We start from the raw sequence: 17,957 nt of genomic DNA, 5'->3' as shown, positions 1-17,957 counted from the left end.
CCACTGAGCCACCCAGGCACCCCAATTTTGCTTATTTTAATTAAGGGTTGTTATACTGTCCTTGATGCTTAGGGACAGGCTAAACTGTGAGTTCCTTGAAGCAAAGACTATGCCTTAGTCAGCCTTATATTTCTAAGAGTCTTTCAAAAATCCCAACACAGTACTATGAACTCCTGAATTCAATCAGTTCTCTTGGTAATCAAATTGTCCTGAATTTGACCAGTGGAAAGTCTTTCAAACATCTCTCTCTCTTTCTCTTTTCTTTTCCCTTTTTTTTTTCTGTTCTTCCTTTCTTTACCCTCCCCTTCCCTCCCCTCCTTTCTACCCCTCTCCTCCCCTCCCCTCCTCTCTTCTTTTCTTTTCTTTTTTCTTTCTAAAATCCCATTAGTCTTTGAGCACTTCTGTGTTTTCTGGTACTAAGTGGCAAGTTTTTTTTGTTTTGGGGAGAGATTTTGTTTTGTTTTAAGATTTTCTTTATTTATTTGAGAGAGAGACGCACACACACAAAGAGACAGAGAGCACAAGCTAGTAGGAGCAGGGAGGAAAGGGAGAAGCAGTCTCCTCACCAAGCAGGGAGCCCGATGCAGGACTCAATTCCCCAGGACCCTGGGATCATGACCATAGCCGCAGGCAGACGCTTAACCAACTGAGCCACCTAGGCACCCCACTAAGTGGCAAGTTTTTAAATAGTACTTTACAGTAAACAAGAATAGCTAGATTTTCAAATGCATTGTGGTGAGACAATGCCTATTAGTGCTAATCTATAAATTGCTTAATAAGTGGTTCCAACAATTAGATTGGAAATGTAAGTCATAAAAAACTACTTAAGGGATGGGGTACCTGGGTGGCTCAGTGGGTTAAGGCTCTGCTTTCCGCTCGGGCCCTGATCTCAGGGTCCTGGGATGGAGCCCCGCATCGGGCTCTCTGCTCAGCAGGGAGCCTGCTTCCCCCCCCCCCTCTTCCTGCTTCTCTGCCTACTTGTGATCTCTCTGTCAAATAAATAAATAAAATATTTAAAAAAATTTTTTAAAAACCACTTAAGGGAAACTGGATGTCAAATACCACTTAGATCATGAAAAGTAAAGACATAATGAGCATCTTTTTTTTTTAAAGACTGATTGATTTTAGGGAAACAGAGAATGGGAAAGGGCAAGTGAGGGGAGGGGCAGAGGAAGAAGAACCCGAGAAAATCCTCAAGCAGACTCCTTGCTGAGTATGGAACCCAACTCAGGGCTTGATCTCAGGACCCTGAGATCATGACCTGAGCTGAAATCAAGAGTCAGCCACTTAACCAACTGAACCACCTAAATGCCCCAATAAGAAGCATTTCTTAAAGGAACTAGAAGTAACTATAACACCTATAGTGACAGGTTTGCTTATAGCCGTTCTTTAATAGACTTTATTGACTAAGGATAGGAGAGACTTATTCCATTAGCATTCCCCTGAAAACACCATCTAATCGCATATTCTTCAGTCTTAGATATGAGAAAAATAAGATATAAATGCTCAAACTATTTCAGTAACACCTGAGTGGCTTAGTCAGTTAAGCCTCTCTCAATTTCAGCTCAGGTCAAGATCCCAGGGTTGTGAGATCAAGCCCCATATTGGGCTCAACATGGCGTGGATCCTGCTTAAGATTCTCTCTCTCCCCTACAATGAATTACATGGTTAACTGTTGACTTACACTACACAAAATAAACCATATAATTTTTTTAAAGAAACCATTTCATCAATATGTATGATACCAGTAAGATTTTAATGTCACTACAGTATTAGAAGAACTTGTTAACATTTAAGTGAAACTAATAGGTTATGCTTAAAGATTTCATTCAGCCTGATTTGGGCAACCAAATGAGCTAGAGTCTGAAAATCCAGTGACTTTACTCGTATACTCGAGTTTTAAGACTTGTGTACTCATTTTTAAAATGTTTCATTTGTTTAAAAGCTGATTATCCTGGGGCTCCTGAGTGGCTCGGTTGGTTAAGCTCCCAACTCTTGATCTCAGCTCAGGTGTTAATCTCAGGGTCATGAGCTCAAGCCCTGTGTTGGCTCCACACTGGTTGGGGAGCCTACTTTAAACAAAAATTAATTAATTATCCCTACTCTCCATCTAACTCTTACTTTCTCCTTTCATTATCATGCCAGTATTTCTAAATGCATCCATAAAAGGGAGAAGAGAGGAAAAATTATAGATATATGTGTAATTTATCAAATTCTTAATAACAGTTCTGGATTTTTGTTTGTTTGTTTGTTTGTTTTTAAGATTTTATTTATTTATTTGACAGAGAGAGATCACAAGTAGGCAGAGAGGCAGGCAGAAAGAGAGGAGGAAGCAGGCACCCTGCTGAGCAGAGAGCCCAATGTGGGACTCGATCCCAGGACTCTGAGATCATGACCTGAGCCGAAGGCAGCAGCTTAACCCACTGAGCCACCCAGGCGCCCCAACCTGTTTTTTAATTTGATGTTTAGTTTTGTTTCTGAATATTGTGTCTTTGTTCTCCAAAAAGAACTTACTATACATGGTTGAGAAACTATCAGTTTTGGAACACCGAGCTTAGAGTCAGGAGACCTGGATTCTAGGCCTGGTTCTATCACTGGTTAACTGTATGCCCTTAGGATGCCGGTTTACTTCATACAGTCACTCAGTCAGTGAGCATTTGACATCATTTAGCTCCCACACATGCCTCAGGCCTTGCCTCATTTACTGCATCCTAAAGCAGTCATGCTAAGTAATCTTTAAAGTGCGTTCCATCCCAGTCCTGCACTGGGTATCTAGAAGTCATAGTCCCACTTGTGAAGGAATTCAGACTGGTAGGGAGAATAGTCTATATGGACAGCGCTGTGGTAGAACCATGAGAAATGCATCCAAAAGTCTCTGGGTGTGGGGCTACCTGAACTGTGTCGAAGAAGGAGTAGAAGATAGCCAGGAAAAGGAGAGTAGAAAAGTGTTTAGGCAGAGAGGGCATCATATACAAACGTCTGGAGGCAAGTAAAGAGCTCAGGAGAGAGAGAAGCAGCAGCTATAAAAACAACAGGGAGATCAGTAGAGAGGGGCGCTTCTGAAACCAGAGACTTAGCCTGATCAGTTCGTCATGTGTGGTTCCGAGAATAGCATTCAGAGAGATTGATTTGATGGCTGAGGATAAAGCTTTCTTAAATAAGACGAAATCCATAAAATAGAGTCTTCTTCCCTGATTATGTTTGAAATTGTATTCTCTTTAAGACCTGGGCCCAAACAAAGCATTTGAGAGCCAATTTGAATCTTTCCCGTTTAATTTAGATAGTCTCTTCCTGTTACCCAAGCTACCCAATACTTCACACCTATTTTTTTAGTGCTACATATTCTTAAATCCAAAAGTCCAGTTTCCTCAGCTATGCCAAGATCTTGAAATGTAGCCAGTCATTTTTAAGACCTTATTTTCTTTTGCATCCAGTAATTCAGTTTTAAAATGCTAGTTTTTAAAAGAAACCGTAGCATAGTATTTTTCAAACTAGGAACATTTGTAAATGTGTTCTTCTACAAACGTACTGTCAACGAAAGGAGCATTGATAAAAGATGAACTAGCTCCCTCAGATTTACAGAAACTAAAAATTTTAAATTGTGGTTGGAAGTCTTTAGTGCCATAAATCATGTGCTTTTTATGGACCCTATCTCACAGATGCAGTTGGACTTGAGATAATCAGATTTTCACTCCCCATGAACAGGACAGCTAAAATGTCATACCAATAATATGTGTCAAAGACTTCATGCTACTTTGCTGCCTGTCTGATTTAAGTTGTTGTGGTCAGTCTGAGGAACCTGTGATATGATAAGATAGCATTCATGAGGTCATGTGGTTTACAAGTGCCCAATCTTAACTAAGCAGCCTATGAGCACCTCAGAATGAGGAAGAGAGGGATACTAATCTTTTCTGTTTGATAATTCATTTTGTGTTCAGTGACAAAAGAGTGTAGATCTGTAGCTATATATGTATATTATGTATTTTTAAAATTAGTTTCTGGAAAAAACTGAATGCTACCAGTGCATTAATCTCCTTTTACTTAATACTTCTGTCTACAGCATTAAACTTTCTACTGCAAATATTTTCTGCCTATTAAAATGAAGCTAGAGAAGGTAGCCACTACTTCTTTTTCCTGTTGAGGAAAAAATTGGATGTTGAAGATTCTCATTGTTGATGAATTTTTTTAAATCAGTTATATTTTCTACATTTCCTGAATAGGAAATTATTTATTTTCAATATGGCAATATCTCCATTGGAAATATACCCACCAAATGGCTATCTGATTTCTATACATATATATGTTTAAAACAGGTTTGAGAAATAATTCACATATAATACAGTTCACCCATTTTTAAGTGTACAGTTCAGTGGTTTTTAGTCTATTCACAGAGTTATGCAGCCATTACCACAATTTTAGAATGTTTTTATCACTCCAAAGCTAATACCATTCCCGTTAGCAGTCATTCCTCATTTCCCACAAGCTCCCTTCCCACAGCCCTAGGCAACCACTAATCTACTTTCTGACTCTACAGATTTCCTGATTCTGGACATTTCGTGTAAATGGAATTATACAATATGTGGTCATCTGTGACTGGTTTCTTTATTAGCATGTTTTCAAGGTTCATTTATTTGTAGCATGTATCAGTACTTCATTCCTTTTTATTGCCTGATAATATTCCATCAAATGGGTATACTACATTGTATTTATCCATTTATTGGTTGATGGACATTTGGATTGTTTTCACCTCTCGACTCTTATAGATGATGCTGATGTGAGCATTTATGTACAAATTTCATTGTGACCATATGTTTTCATTTGTCTTGAATGTTACTTACTAGTGGAATTGCTGGGTCATATTGTCACTGTATGTTTAATCGTTTGAAGAACTGCCATATACTGTTCTCTAAAGGAACTGTACCATTTTACATTTCTACCAGCTGTGTCTGAGGGTTCCAGTTTCTCCACATGCTTGCCAATAGTTGATATTATCTCTTCTTTTTGTGACAGCCAACTCTAGAAACTATGAAGGTCATCTCATTTTGGTTTTGATTTGTGTTTTTCTGGTGGCTAATCATATTGGGCATCTTGTCATATGCTTATTAGCCATCTGTATCTTCTTTGGAGAAATACCCTTCTTTAGAGAAATACTCTTCTTTAGAGAAATCTGGGTTTAGAGCAAACCCAGATCCTTTGCTCACTTTGTAATTGGGTTGTCTTCTTATAATTGATTTGTAGAAGTTATTTATATATTTTAGATATAAATCCCTTATCAGAAAATGATTAAAATTGGGTAATTAGATAGACTGATAAAACCCATGACTTAGCTTTAGAGATGAATGATTCCTCTTAACAGTTCAATCCAGATAGAAAAGAAGTACTTCGTTTTGACGAGGATGTTTTGCTAAACATTTGAATTTTATCAGTGCTTCAGCTGAAGGTTAAATCAAATGTACTTTGATGTAGCTTTAAAAGTACAGAGTGAAACAAGTGTGAAGTGATTTATTTCCTGTAATTGGTCATAAATTTACATAGAAGCTCACATATTCCTAACCTCATCACCATTGACATTAGAGTACCTTCTAAATAATGTTAATGGTTTCAATTTTATCAAGATGTGTCAGCTGCCAGGAAGAGTACGATGCAGTTTCATTTTGTTTGCCGTAGTATGCTGGATAAATCTAAGTATACACTATAGAAAGACTTAGAGTTCTTTGTAAATGGCTTAATTGTTCCCCCTCTCTACTTCTCTGGTAACAAATACACAGTATAAATTTCTTCAGTGCCAGACTTTCCTTTCCACCTATTTCACTTCTTATTGTGGGTACATATTTTTTCTTTGCTTCTAAAAGCATGCGTTTTAACTATTGCATTTTATACATTTTTTTATAATCTGTATGTTTTTAAAATTTAAATGCTTTAACTGGTTTTTAAAAATAATTTACTTAGCTTAAAGCCAGAACCATTTTCAACATTGTCTATTTTGTATTATTAAAAAAAAAAAAGAACTCTTAAACTTTTCAACTTAATCTACTTTTGAGTATTCTAGCTCTGAATTTTTGCTCCTGTATATATAATACAGTGATCGAAAAGTCATGACCTCCAATTGATTGCTTTTATTGGTTTCCTGTTTTGATTCACTGGAAATCTTTTGGTTTGGGTGCTTATGGCTAGTTTTAATCTTTGTCATGTGTACGATTCAATTTTGAAAGAAGATGATAATTGAGAATTTAGCACATCATTTCCTTTTTACATTTACAAACATTTACATTTCATAAACTGAAAAAATTATTAAAATTATTATGTAAGGATTTCATCAAAATTACCAATTATACTTTGGAGAAAGAAAGCAAAGCCTCTAGAACATAGAAATACAAATCTTTGTGATTATTGAACTTTATGTCCATCTTCTCATGTAAAGGATAATGTTATTTAAAATATTATATCTTATACATCACTTACAGACATGTTGCTTTAACAGCGATAGTTCAGTGTTTTACAAAGATTGATTATATAAACCCAAACGTACAAATAGAAGCTTTTATAATCTGATATGACTCAGACTTGGAAACTTATTGCATCTGTTTTGCAGTTCACTTGGTATCACATGACTCACTTAAATGGTTTAAACCCTGTCTAGTAGTGATCAAAGTTCATTTGGTTAGGGGTTTTTTTGGTGTGTGGATGACTTTTTTCCACTTTGTTGTGGACTGATTGTCTTTCAGAATATTCAGTGGCAGCGCTTCTTACTCTTTTGAATCTCAGAAAGTGGTAGTTGTCTGTACAATTCAGCCTCCAGTTACACATGGGGGGAAATTTTTTTAACTACTTGAAATAATATGCATGGAAGCACTTTTAACTGTAAAACCTCATATAATTATAAGGGTTTATTATTAATTTTTTTACCCCTACACATTAAAATTGAGGAAGGATAACCTGTTGTGTCTCTTTAAAATCAAATGCAAAAATCAACCCAAACCTTTTCTAGTTCTCAGTGTTTATAATTTACTGGAAGAAAGCAATCACATAGAGAACATGTACACTCTCTCCACATGGACACTGGCCCAGATGATCACATTTCTCAGCACGGATTTCTCTATTATTTATTAGGAAGTTATATTTAAAGGCTACAAATCTCTAGTGCTATAACATTTCCCTGTTTTACAAAAGAAACTTCTGTCTTAACCTCTAGAGGTTTAGCTAATGAAGTAGACTAATGAACAATTTTTAAATACTTGTGTATCTTTAATGATTATAAAGTCCTTTGGGCCTTCAGAACATTCATTCCTGCAGATTCTTCTCCCTGCTTTCAAATTTTACTGATAATTTTTATGTGAAATAGCTGTAATAGGTTTTAATACTAATTTTTAGTGTTTGGATTTTTACTATCATGCAGTTAGAAACTCTGCTATTTCCTGTCAAAACCTACGTTCATCAGACTATGAACATGACAGTTTCCTGTTTTCTTATTAGCTATACTACCTCTTGTGCTATATTCTTTATAAGTTGTATAATATCTCAACACTTTCTTTTTCTAATTACTAAATACTTTCTTTGGGTCAGCATTGTTGAATACATGCAGAGAAATCTTAAAATACAATCTCTTTGAAGCTCGTGAGAGGTTAAGATTTTGTTAGCTTTTTAAGCTATAATGAGTATGTCAGCATATTTTAAGTATTATTTAAACAAATTCTGTATGTTTTTATTTCTTTACTCTGTCTCTTCATGCATAACATGATGAAGCAGTCCATATCAGGTAAGAAACAGTACATTATTGGCGTCTCGTATATTAGCACTCCCCTCTGAAATGAATAATGAGTACCAGAGGGCTTTCTTAAGAATCCTGTTATCTTTTCATTGTAGTTCATATATATTTCTCACGTGCCCACTCTTGTCCAGTCAGAGTGCTGAGCTCTAAGATACAAAAATGATTAAGAAACAGTCACCATCATCAGAGGCTAACGGAAGTGGTAGAATATATTAGACCAGCCACCCAGACAGTGCTGATTTTAAATATTCATTATAACTTGGAAAAAACTTATCTATAAATAATACACTCCAATATATGTGTGTCAATCAATACAGTATTAAAGCTTATGAACATATTTATGCCTATTGATGTATTAAATATGTTATAAAAATTTATTAAGATGCTAATTTTTTTTTTAAGATTTTATTTATTTATTTGACAGAGAGAAATCACAAGCAGACGGAGAGGCAGGTAGAGAGAGAGGAAGGGAAGCAGGCTCCCTGCTGAGCAGAGAGCCCGATGCGGGACTCGATCCCAGGACCCTGAGATCATGACCTGAGCCGAAGGCAGCGGCTTAACCCACTGAGCCACCCAGGCGCCCTAAGATGCTAATTTTTTAAACTACTAATATCAAAATAATACCAGAAAACAAAAAAGAAATACTTTCAAATATAAAGGAAGCAGTTATCTTTTGGGGTTTTTTTTTTTCCATTGGATTATTTGGAGGTTTTGTTATGGTGAGTCTAACTCCTTATCAAAATGGTCAGCTACACATGAATTTGGAAGTATTTTTGAGAGATTTTATTGGTGACCTTATTTTTTTAATGTACATGTTTTTTATTATGGAAATTTTCAAATGTTCACAAATGCAGGGAGAATAAGTTTAATGAACTTTGTGTTATCTATCACTGAACTCCAAATTTTTCTCCTTTTTTTGCTTGTTTTTAAACTGTTTTTTTAAACTATTTACATGGAACCATACAGAATAGACTCTTTAATATCAGGCTATTTAAAGGCACCTGGGTGGCATAGTTGGTTAAGCAGCCGGCTCTTGGCTTTGAGTGGATCCCAATCTCAGGGTCTTGAGATTGAGCTCTGCATTGGGCTCAGCACAGAGTCTGTTTGAGTTTCTCTCTCCCTCTCCCTCTTTACTCCCCCTTCCTATAAGATAAATAAATAAATCTTTAAGAAAAAAGAAGAAGAAAAAGAAAAGAAATCATTTTTCTATCAAGGGTTTTAAAGCTAGAACTATACTCCTAAGGTTAGGCGTGTTATCCTTCAAAAGGTATAGTTTGTCACCTGAATATGAAGCTGATCCTCAGAATAAAGTTTGAATTTGAAGGTTGACATTTGATAGGAGAAAAGGAGAAGGTTCTGACTCTGTTTTATAAACATATGTTCTCTCACTTTGATCTAAACTCAGATGGTGAGATGTCTAAAACTGGTTGCTGTTCCTCAGTAATGAATCCCCTGAAACACCCCATAAGAAATAGATTTGAAACTAGATGGTGAAGGTGTCATATCTTGAAATATTTATTTGCCTTATAGTTCTTTGTATTTTTATTTGCTTTTTCCCCCCAAGTTAGTTGTGTGTCAGACCATTGTATTTTTAAAATATGACAATGGCCAGTGTGGCAGTGATAAATTAACAAGGAAATCTTGAGTTCAAATTTATTTATCCTTACCAAATTTTCTTAACATGATCCTAATATAGTAAATCCCTTAATATGATCCATTTAGAGCAGGATCTCTCAGAATGTGATCTATAGATCATCCTATTCAGAACTCCCTGGAGTGCTTGTTTAAAATAGATCCCTGAGTCCTGCCTGATGAATCAAGGTGTCTGAGAGGAGAGCCCAAGAGTCTATATATTTTTAAAATAATCCCAGGAGGTTCTTGTACATAACACAATTTATTAATTATTGGTCTAGAGAATTAGGGAGTCAAAGGGTGCTGTTAACATCAACATTCTCCCCAAAGTAAGGACTCCAGAGTGACCTACTGAGTTGAATAGTCTGTGAGATCATCTCTGTGGTAGTTTGTGGGTCTTTTAACTGATATTTGGAAAATGGCAAATCTACTTAATATCTAAATTTTAAATGTTATAGAACTAGAAGGCACTCATTAGAAGGAAACATTTTATCATACAATAAGCTTGTTTTTATTATTTTATGTATTCATGTTTGAGAATAAAATAATCTGAAGTACAGAATAAGATTATATATTATATTTTTCTAAAACATCTAGTTCAATAGTCTAATGTTATTTAAAAACTATATTTCAAGAGAGAGAAACAAGCCAAGAAACAGACTCTTAACTATAGAGAAAAAACTGATGATTACTGGGCGGGGGTTTGGGGGGGGATGGGTGAAATAGGTGATGGGAATTAAGGAGGGCACTTGTGACAAGCAGTGGGTAATGTATGGAAGTGTTGTATACCCGAAACTAATATAATACTATATGTTAACTATACTGGAAAAAAAGAAAAGAAAATCTCAACCATCCCAGCAGTAATCAAAGAAAATCACAATAATAGTACAAATTATGATGGAGAAAAATATGTAATGGTCATGCTGGCAAAGACTGGATATAATAGGCATGCTCAAATATTGCTGGTGGCAGAATATAATCTATTGAAAATAAATGTGATCATACTTATCAAGAGAAAAAAAACATAAAAATAAAAATCCTTGGGGCACATGGGTGGCTCAGTGGCTTAAGCTGCTGCCTTCGGCTCAGGTCATGATCTCAGGGTCCTGGGATCGAGTCCCACATCGGGCTCTCTGCTCAGCAGGGAGCCTGCTTCCTCCTCTCTCTCTGCCTGCCTCTCTGCCTACTTGTGATCTCTGTCTGTCAAATAAATAAATAAATAAATCTTAAAAAATAAAAAATAAAAAAAATAAAAATCCTTTTTCATTTGCTTCCAGATAGCTAGATGATGACAACATGGGAATCCATTAAACCATACCATGTATTTAAAGTGTTTTTTAAGATAATTTCAATTTTTTAAATGTACGTTGGAAATATTTTCTCAGAATTTTGAAGGCCTTGCTCTATTCTGTTTACAGTTGAGAAGTCTGATATCGTAATTCCTTTTTTTTTTTTAAGATTTTAAAAATTTATTTGCGATAGAGCCAGAGAGAGCACAAGCAGGGGGAGCAGCAGAGAGGGAGAAGGAGACTGCTGAGCAGAGAGCCCAATGTGGGGCTCATCCCAGGATGCCAGGATCATGACCTGAGCTGAAGGCAGGCGTAACCAATTGAGCCACCCAGGTGTCCCTATCATTGTGATTCTTAATATTTTATATAAAATATAAAATATTTATATAAAATATTTTTTATATAAAATGTTTTTGGCTGGATGCTTTATTTTTTCTTGTTCCCAGTGTCCTGAAATTTCATTATGAGGTACCATTGTGTAAGTCTACTTTTATCCATTGTGATGGATACTTGGTAGGCTTTTTCAGCCTCAAAGCACATGTCTTTCAGGTCAGAAAAAATTAGGTCTGAAACCTCTTGTAGAGTGTCCTGGGTTTTTTGGTTTTGTTTTTTGTTTTACATGGATGCAGTTTCTTCAGAGGAAAGAAATGATTTTTAAAGAGTTTTCTTTTCACCAATGGTCTGTTTCCTCCTAGTTGCTGTCCCCCCACCCCTTCCCCCAGCATCTCTTAGATGATTTTTTTCAAATACCCGACTCCCTGCTCAAACATTAGGTCTGGAGAACTTAAAAAGCTAACAGGAAGTTCTACTCAGAACTTCCTGGATAGAGTTTGTTGACTATGATCAGCTGAGACCCTTCTTTGGGGGAAATCCCAAGATTCCACCAGAGAAGAGTCCCTTTTCCTTAAAATTCCAATCCTTGGTGAATCTCAGAAGTACTTCCAGTCACATTCAGTGCCTTTAAAACCTATGTCTCATTTCACCTAGAAAAATAATACCTTTTAAATCTTTTTCATGATAGGAGTGTGTTACTGGCATTTCACAAAGTTTAGTTGTTTTGTTGTTGCTTTATAAAAATGTTCTAATAGTCTTTAACCAAAACTTAGAAAAGACAAGGGGCTGCAGAAGGGTATGCAAAAATACTATATGTACTTTTCAAGAAAGAGAGTCAGTAGCTTTTGTCAGATTCCTGATCCTATGATTGATTCATAGGAGACACCAAACAAAGCGGAACAAACAGACAAAATGTTGCCTGTAGTAGTGGTCCTTACTCTGGGATGCGCATCAGAATTATTCAGGTCTTTTGAATATACGCATTCCTGGATCCTACCCTTTGCCAGGAGAAAGTTTCAGGAAAACGCATTTAAACAGATAGCTCCGTGTTTCAACCATCAGGTAGTGGATTTGGGTCTGGACAGCTTGCTTATACTACTGAACGATGGTATCCGCTTATATCCATTTCTGTATACCAGACACACGGGCAGTTGTTCCCTGTTCAGAAGCACTTTTACTGTGAATAAGAGCTCCATTTCAGGTAAATCAACTCCTTTTTGACTCAGCCTTATTTGGTTTGGACAGATCTACCACAGTGATTCTCAAACTGTGAGGTATCATGATCTCCTCAGATGCTTGTAAAATTGTTTCACTCCCAGGGCACCTGGCTGGCTCAGTCAGTGGAGCCTGTCAGTCTTGATCTCAGGGTTGTGAATTTGAGCCCCACGTTGAATGTGGAGATTATTTAAACAATTAATAAATAAACTTTAAAAAAGATGTTTCGCTCTCCAGATTTTGATTCCTTAGATCAGGGTATGGATTCTGAATTTATTTATTTATTTATTTATTTATTTATTTATTTATTTATTTATTTAAAAAAATTTTTTTTTATTTGACAGAGATTACAAGTAGGCAGAGAGGCAGGCAGAGAAAGGGAGGAAGGGAAGCAGACTCCCTGCTGAGCAACACAGGGCTCGATCCTAGGACCCTGGGATCATGACCTGAGCCGAAGGCAGAGGCTTTAACCCCTGAGCCACCCAGGCACCCCTGGATTCTGGATTTTTAATAATCATCCTTGGTTATCCTGATAGAGATAATCAGTGGACCATATTTTGAAATATGCTAATCTAAGTGTGCTACCAACAATAATATCTGTGGAAGTCTTTTTGGGGGATGTAGGTTGAGAAAATTGTCTTTTTTGTTTGTTTAAATATAATTAGCTCCTAAAAGTCTAGTAACAGGATCAGTAGTACAGCTCTCAGATCCAGACACCCAAGACTATACATTAAAAGGCCTAGCTCTGGCCTTCCTCTAGCTAAACCTCTCTCCACAGGAAGAGGAGTCCCCCGGGATATCCTCACCTGAAGTTCAGCCCCTTCTAGGTCACGTGATGGGAACTCAGTGAGCAGATGTCCCTTTTCAGGACATACACAGACCTCCCTCCCCTCAGAAACAGTATGTACACGTTCAGGTCTAAGAAGTCACTAAGGGACAGCTTCAGTTTTACCAGAGAGTCCCTTACCTTCACCTTTTTCTTCTCCGATATTCCTTTTTCTGCTATTCTTTATTAGCAGTTCTCAAATAAAGAAACTCTAGTTGCATCCCCTATGACATCTGATAAGAGGCTGCAGTTTTTTAACTGCAGTAAAATTTGTTAGAGCTACAGCTTTCCAGTTCATTTGGGAAGTTGTGGTTCCCCTGCTGTACTCCTTTGGTAACAGTCAGGGAAAAGGAAGACACATGTTCTGTATTATTTCTTCAAAAGGGTTTGGGAAGAAAAGAAAGGAAGAGATTAACTGACTTAATCTAACACTTGGAGCGCTCAATCATGTGTTGCAATGTAGCGATAGGATGTTGCATCAGAACGTGGCAGTTGTAGTATTGCCATGGGTATCACAGCTATGGGGAGGTCCTTGTGGTGCTCTGAGCCCTTTCCCTAAAAATTCACCCTCGAGTTTAGATCCTTTCTGCCCTGCCAAGGGAGACAGTGTTACTTAAATTACATTGTACATCACTGTAATTTTGTTCTCTCAGCCTAGGGCATAGGGATTTCTTCAGGGTTGAAGGTCGACCTGAGGCAGACATCACTGTTCGAAGTCTCAGCATCCTTCTTGTTTCCTGTTGGTCACACACCAGCAGGGAAGTGCTGACATTTCTTCACTTCTTCCTGGAAATCTGTCAGGATAGCTGGCAGGTGTATGGCAAGGCTGTAATGTCTTTACTTTCAGAACCGTTAGTTTTGAAAGTATATGTAATATTTCCTGAATATTTCACACAGGCTTTATCTTAAGATTTGAAAGATAGTGAGTGACCAGGAGTTTGTCCCTGAGAAACAAAGTTGAAGGTTAATAGTAGCGATAAGGGTAGGAGGCATGGGATCTCTTTCAGCCAAATTCTTGCAAGTCAAGGTAGATTTTGGTAATTAGTTTTTTTCAGCTATTGTTTTGGTTGTTTTGTTTTCAGCTCTTCTGCTCTGTTGTAGGAGAAAATTCATGGTGTATGGGAGAAATTAAACAAGTGACAATATCAAAATTAGATTTCCTGCTTAAGATATAAGCTCTTGAGGACGACAGGGCTGATGTCTCGATTCTATGGTAGTAGAAGTGGTTGTATCCATGGCAGTAGGTTTGAGAGTTTAAGATAACTGGGGCAAAGAAGTGGGAGATGATAAAAAGAAGTCACCTTTAATCCTAAAAAGGCTGGTTTTGGAGAATGTGGTTTAGATTTGTGACAACAATGGGTTTTTGTCTAGAAAACGAACTCTAGAATTAGTCAGACTTGCCCAGCCAGTAACAGGGAGCACATGATGTCCCCATGAAGGTGTGGCCATGGGAAGCTCCTGGGATAGCCAAAACCTGGTTCTGAAAGTGGAAAGAGAAGAGAAATTGCTGAGCAATACATGGCAGTCCTCTCCCCTCTTCCCTCATTAGGGAAGTTGCTCCTTCTTCCCTGGGGAGGAGTAGGGGAGAGAAGGCAAAATTATATACTATTGGCGTTCCTTCCTTGCAGAGAGAGATCTTATTAGTAGAAAGAAGCATTCCTACCCTGAGTGAGTGAGTGTGTGACAGTGTTTTGGTGGTCTTTGGGATATTATGATAGGATGGAGATTCATAGCAAATTTTCATTATTTGTAACTGATTTTCATTATTATGGGGATATGCTCTTGAGACAGTATGTGTGATAGTTCAGAGTATGGTCTTAAAGTCCACATCTTCTAGAAATGCATGCTGAAATATTTACAGGTAAACTGATAGAATATCTGAGATTTACCTCAAAGTAATCCAGAGACAGGAGAAGTATAATGTAATAAGATTGTCCATGATGTTAATTGTTGAAATTAGATGATGGGTGCATGAGTTCATTATATTTCCTGTAATATAATGAAGGTTCAATTTGAATCTAAATTTTGCTATTACCTATGTGTCCACAATATTACCTCTACCTGAGTTTCCATTTTCTAATCTCTAATGAAGATGATAAAATCTACCACATAGGACTGTTGTGATATTTCAATTAAAATAACAAGTTACTGGGGTGCCTGGGTGGCTCAGTGGGTTGGGCCTCTGCCTTCGGCTCAGGTCATGATCTCAGGGTCCTGGGATCGAGCCCCACATCGGGCTCTCTGCTCAGCGGGGTGCCTGCTTCCTCCTCTCTCTCTGCCTGTCTCTCTGCCTACTTGTGATCTCTGTCTGTGTCAAATAAATAAATAAAATCTTAAAAAAAAAAAACAAGTTATGTGTCCATTATATAACACATAGGAGGCATATAAAATTGGTAGTTACTATTTTATCTACAAATGGCAAAAAAAAAAATAAAAGGTAAGTTATCTTCTTTTTTAAACATGAAATGTTTGCTTTCTTGGTGTGTGTGTTTCCCCTAGTTGAGTATATTAACATGGGTTTTGTTTTGACAGCTCAGGTGCCTAAAAGGCCAGAGGGTCTTCTCAGGCCAGCCTCCTTTTGATGGAATCCACATTGTCAACCATTTAATAGGAGATGATGAATCATTCCATTCCTCTGATGAAGATTTTATGGATGATTCCTTACGGGAAAGTGGCGTTGGTTTTCCTTTGCACAGAAAGTCTGGCCCGATGTCTTTGGACCCCGCTGTGGCAGATGGTAGTGAAAGCGAAACAGAAGACAGTGCGTTGGAGACCAGAGACAGCAACCGAGTGGCTCGAAAGGAGCAGCCCCCAAGAAGAGAGTCATACTCAACCACTGTCTGACCATCACTGTGACCTAGACTGTGGGGTTTTTTAAGGGATCAGTTATCATATGATTAAGGGTTTTGGGAACATACTTGTTTCATATGTACATACGTATATACATATATACATACATATATATATGTATATATATATATATATTTTACAGTCTTATCTGCTTTTTTATCTTTGCCAAATCTTCACCACTGACTACCATTGCCATAAAATAGACTGGTATATATGGTTAATGGGAAAAATAAGGTTCTAACAGTATTACTGAATATTAATGTTTCTTATTTAGAAAATGCAATTTATATGTGGGAAGCATTTTGAAGTTCAGGACTATGGAAAATTGAATTTTCTTCAGACAAAACTGCTCTAGTGCAATATTTCATGCTCATTTAACAAATTGCATATTTATCAATTTGTTTTCAAGCCAGGTGTCTACAAACATTTGACCAGGATATACATCCAATTTATCTTGGGTTTTTGTGTTGGGGAGTGTTTCTGGGTTTTTTTGTTTTGTTTTGTTTTGTTTTTCAGTTAAAATTACTGCTTTAGTAGTAGGCCACTGAAAGCTCCCAAACACAAAGCTTTTTTTCCCCCATATAATTTTACAAACACAAATGAACATTCATCTGTCTTGAGAGGTTTAAGTTGTGTTTTAATTTCTAGTTTTGATGTGCATATGATGGTTCCATGTATTGCCTACTAGTCAGAGTAGTAGGTTAACTACAAATAAATTGGGGGGTTTGTACATATTTATAAATCTACATCACCCACATTGAAAATCATTTTATATGGAGAATGTACATGTTGCAAATGACTGCCTTCAGCGTTCTAACAGGACTTCTGTAAATACTAGGTTAAAAGAAAATTGAAAATAAAACCAGACACTAATATTTTAATAGCTTTAGTATTTTGCTTGGCATTCAACACTAGCAGATTCATAAGTGAACTAATACTTGTTCAAAACACTATTGGTGACATATTTTGCTTCATGTGTATATAACAATAAATTTTTCATGATTAAAGAGGTTATAGCACATATTACTTAGTGCTAATATCTACTTAATGTAATTTAAGCAATGGACTGAGGTACAAGATACACAAAAACTGTATCTGTGAATAATCTATGAACATTATCTTCAGCTTCTCTAGTTAATCCATAGATAAAGCCATAAGAATTCTTTCCTACCAGTTCTTCCTTTTTCTCATCCAGACTTTTTTCCCTGGAAACCTGAATGCCTGTCATTGATAAATTGGTGGAAACACCAAATTACACTGAAATGACATAAAGACAACAAACATGTGTTGACTGGATCCTTTCCACTTCCATTTTCATCAGCAGCCTGTGGAAAAAATAGCCTTCAAGGATAAGAGGAAAGTAGAATTCAGTATATATGGAGGTAAAATTTTTCACAATATGTTGCATGCAGAAAAAAAATTTACATGACAGAGTGGAGTAGAAGAGACAAAATCATTTTTTTTCTAAAGCCCAAAGTCAGGCTTTATGGTACGTGATAGATTAGGCTTTTCCAACCCTTTGTAGCTATTTGCTTGAGAAACAAGATTGACCAGATGCCTGTTGTGTCCATATCACCAGGTCAAATTGTAGTGGTTAAGTAATTTACCTGTGGTTACAAGTTTAGTAAGAAGCAGAGCCAAAATTTTACTCAAGATCTCTCCGACACCAAGCTGAAATGTTCAGCTAATGAATTTCTCAGTTCTCTACTTTTCTTCAATTAATGTGATTTCAATGTGTTTCCTGAATATATATAGATCAGTATCTGTGTATAGATGTATCAACACTCATAAACTCTGCGCAGCTCTACTGGTATCGTCTACTAGAATTGTCTGGTGCTTTTAGAATTCTCTTTTGGGGTTCATTACTGTCAGCCTATGGGCTGTTGATGCCCAGGTAAAATGAGATGAGTCATGGCCACATTGCTTTCACCCCCACAGTAAGAAATCTAGTGATCTAGACCAAGGGTCAGCAACTTCAGGCCATGAGGCTATTCTAGCCAGCTTCTTGTTTTTACATGACCCACAAGCTAAGAGTAGTTTTTAA

The 17,957-nt window shown here is 36.8% G+C and overlaps 1 protein-coding gene across 7 annotated transcripts in view; it reads left to right on the top strand.

The window, feature by feature from the left end:
- EVI5 (ecotropic viral integration site 5) overlaps positions 1-16,013 on the top strand; it is a 198,364-nt gene extending 182,351 nt beyond the window's left edge. For 6 of the 7 annotated variants that reach the window (XM_059375393.1, XM_059375394.1, XM_059375396.1 and 3 more), the window contains one exon: positions 15,596-16,013. In XM_059375393.1, the coding sequence (XP_059231376.1) occupies positions 15,596-15,907 (312 nt within the window). In that variant the 3' untranslated portion in view covers positions 15,908-16,013. The remainder of the gene's footprint in view (positions 1-15,595) is intronic. The other variant, XM_059375399.1, reaches the window with a different exon arrangement.
- Positions 16,014-17,957: the final 1,944 nt, after the last annotated feature.

This window comes from Mustela nigripes, chromosome 14, assembly GCF_022355385.1.
Source record: "Mustela nigripes isolate SB6536 chromosome 14, MUSNIG.SB6536, whole genome shotgun sequence".
In the NCBI taxonomy this organism is placed as follows: Eukaryota; Metazoa; Chordata; class Mammalia; order Carnivora; family Mustelidae; genus Mustela; species Mustela nigripes.
Note: the sequence above shows the minus strand (reverse complement) of the source record. Positions and strands in the feature narration are given on the sequence as shown.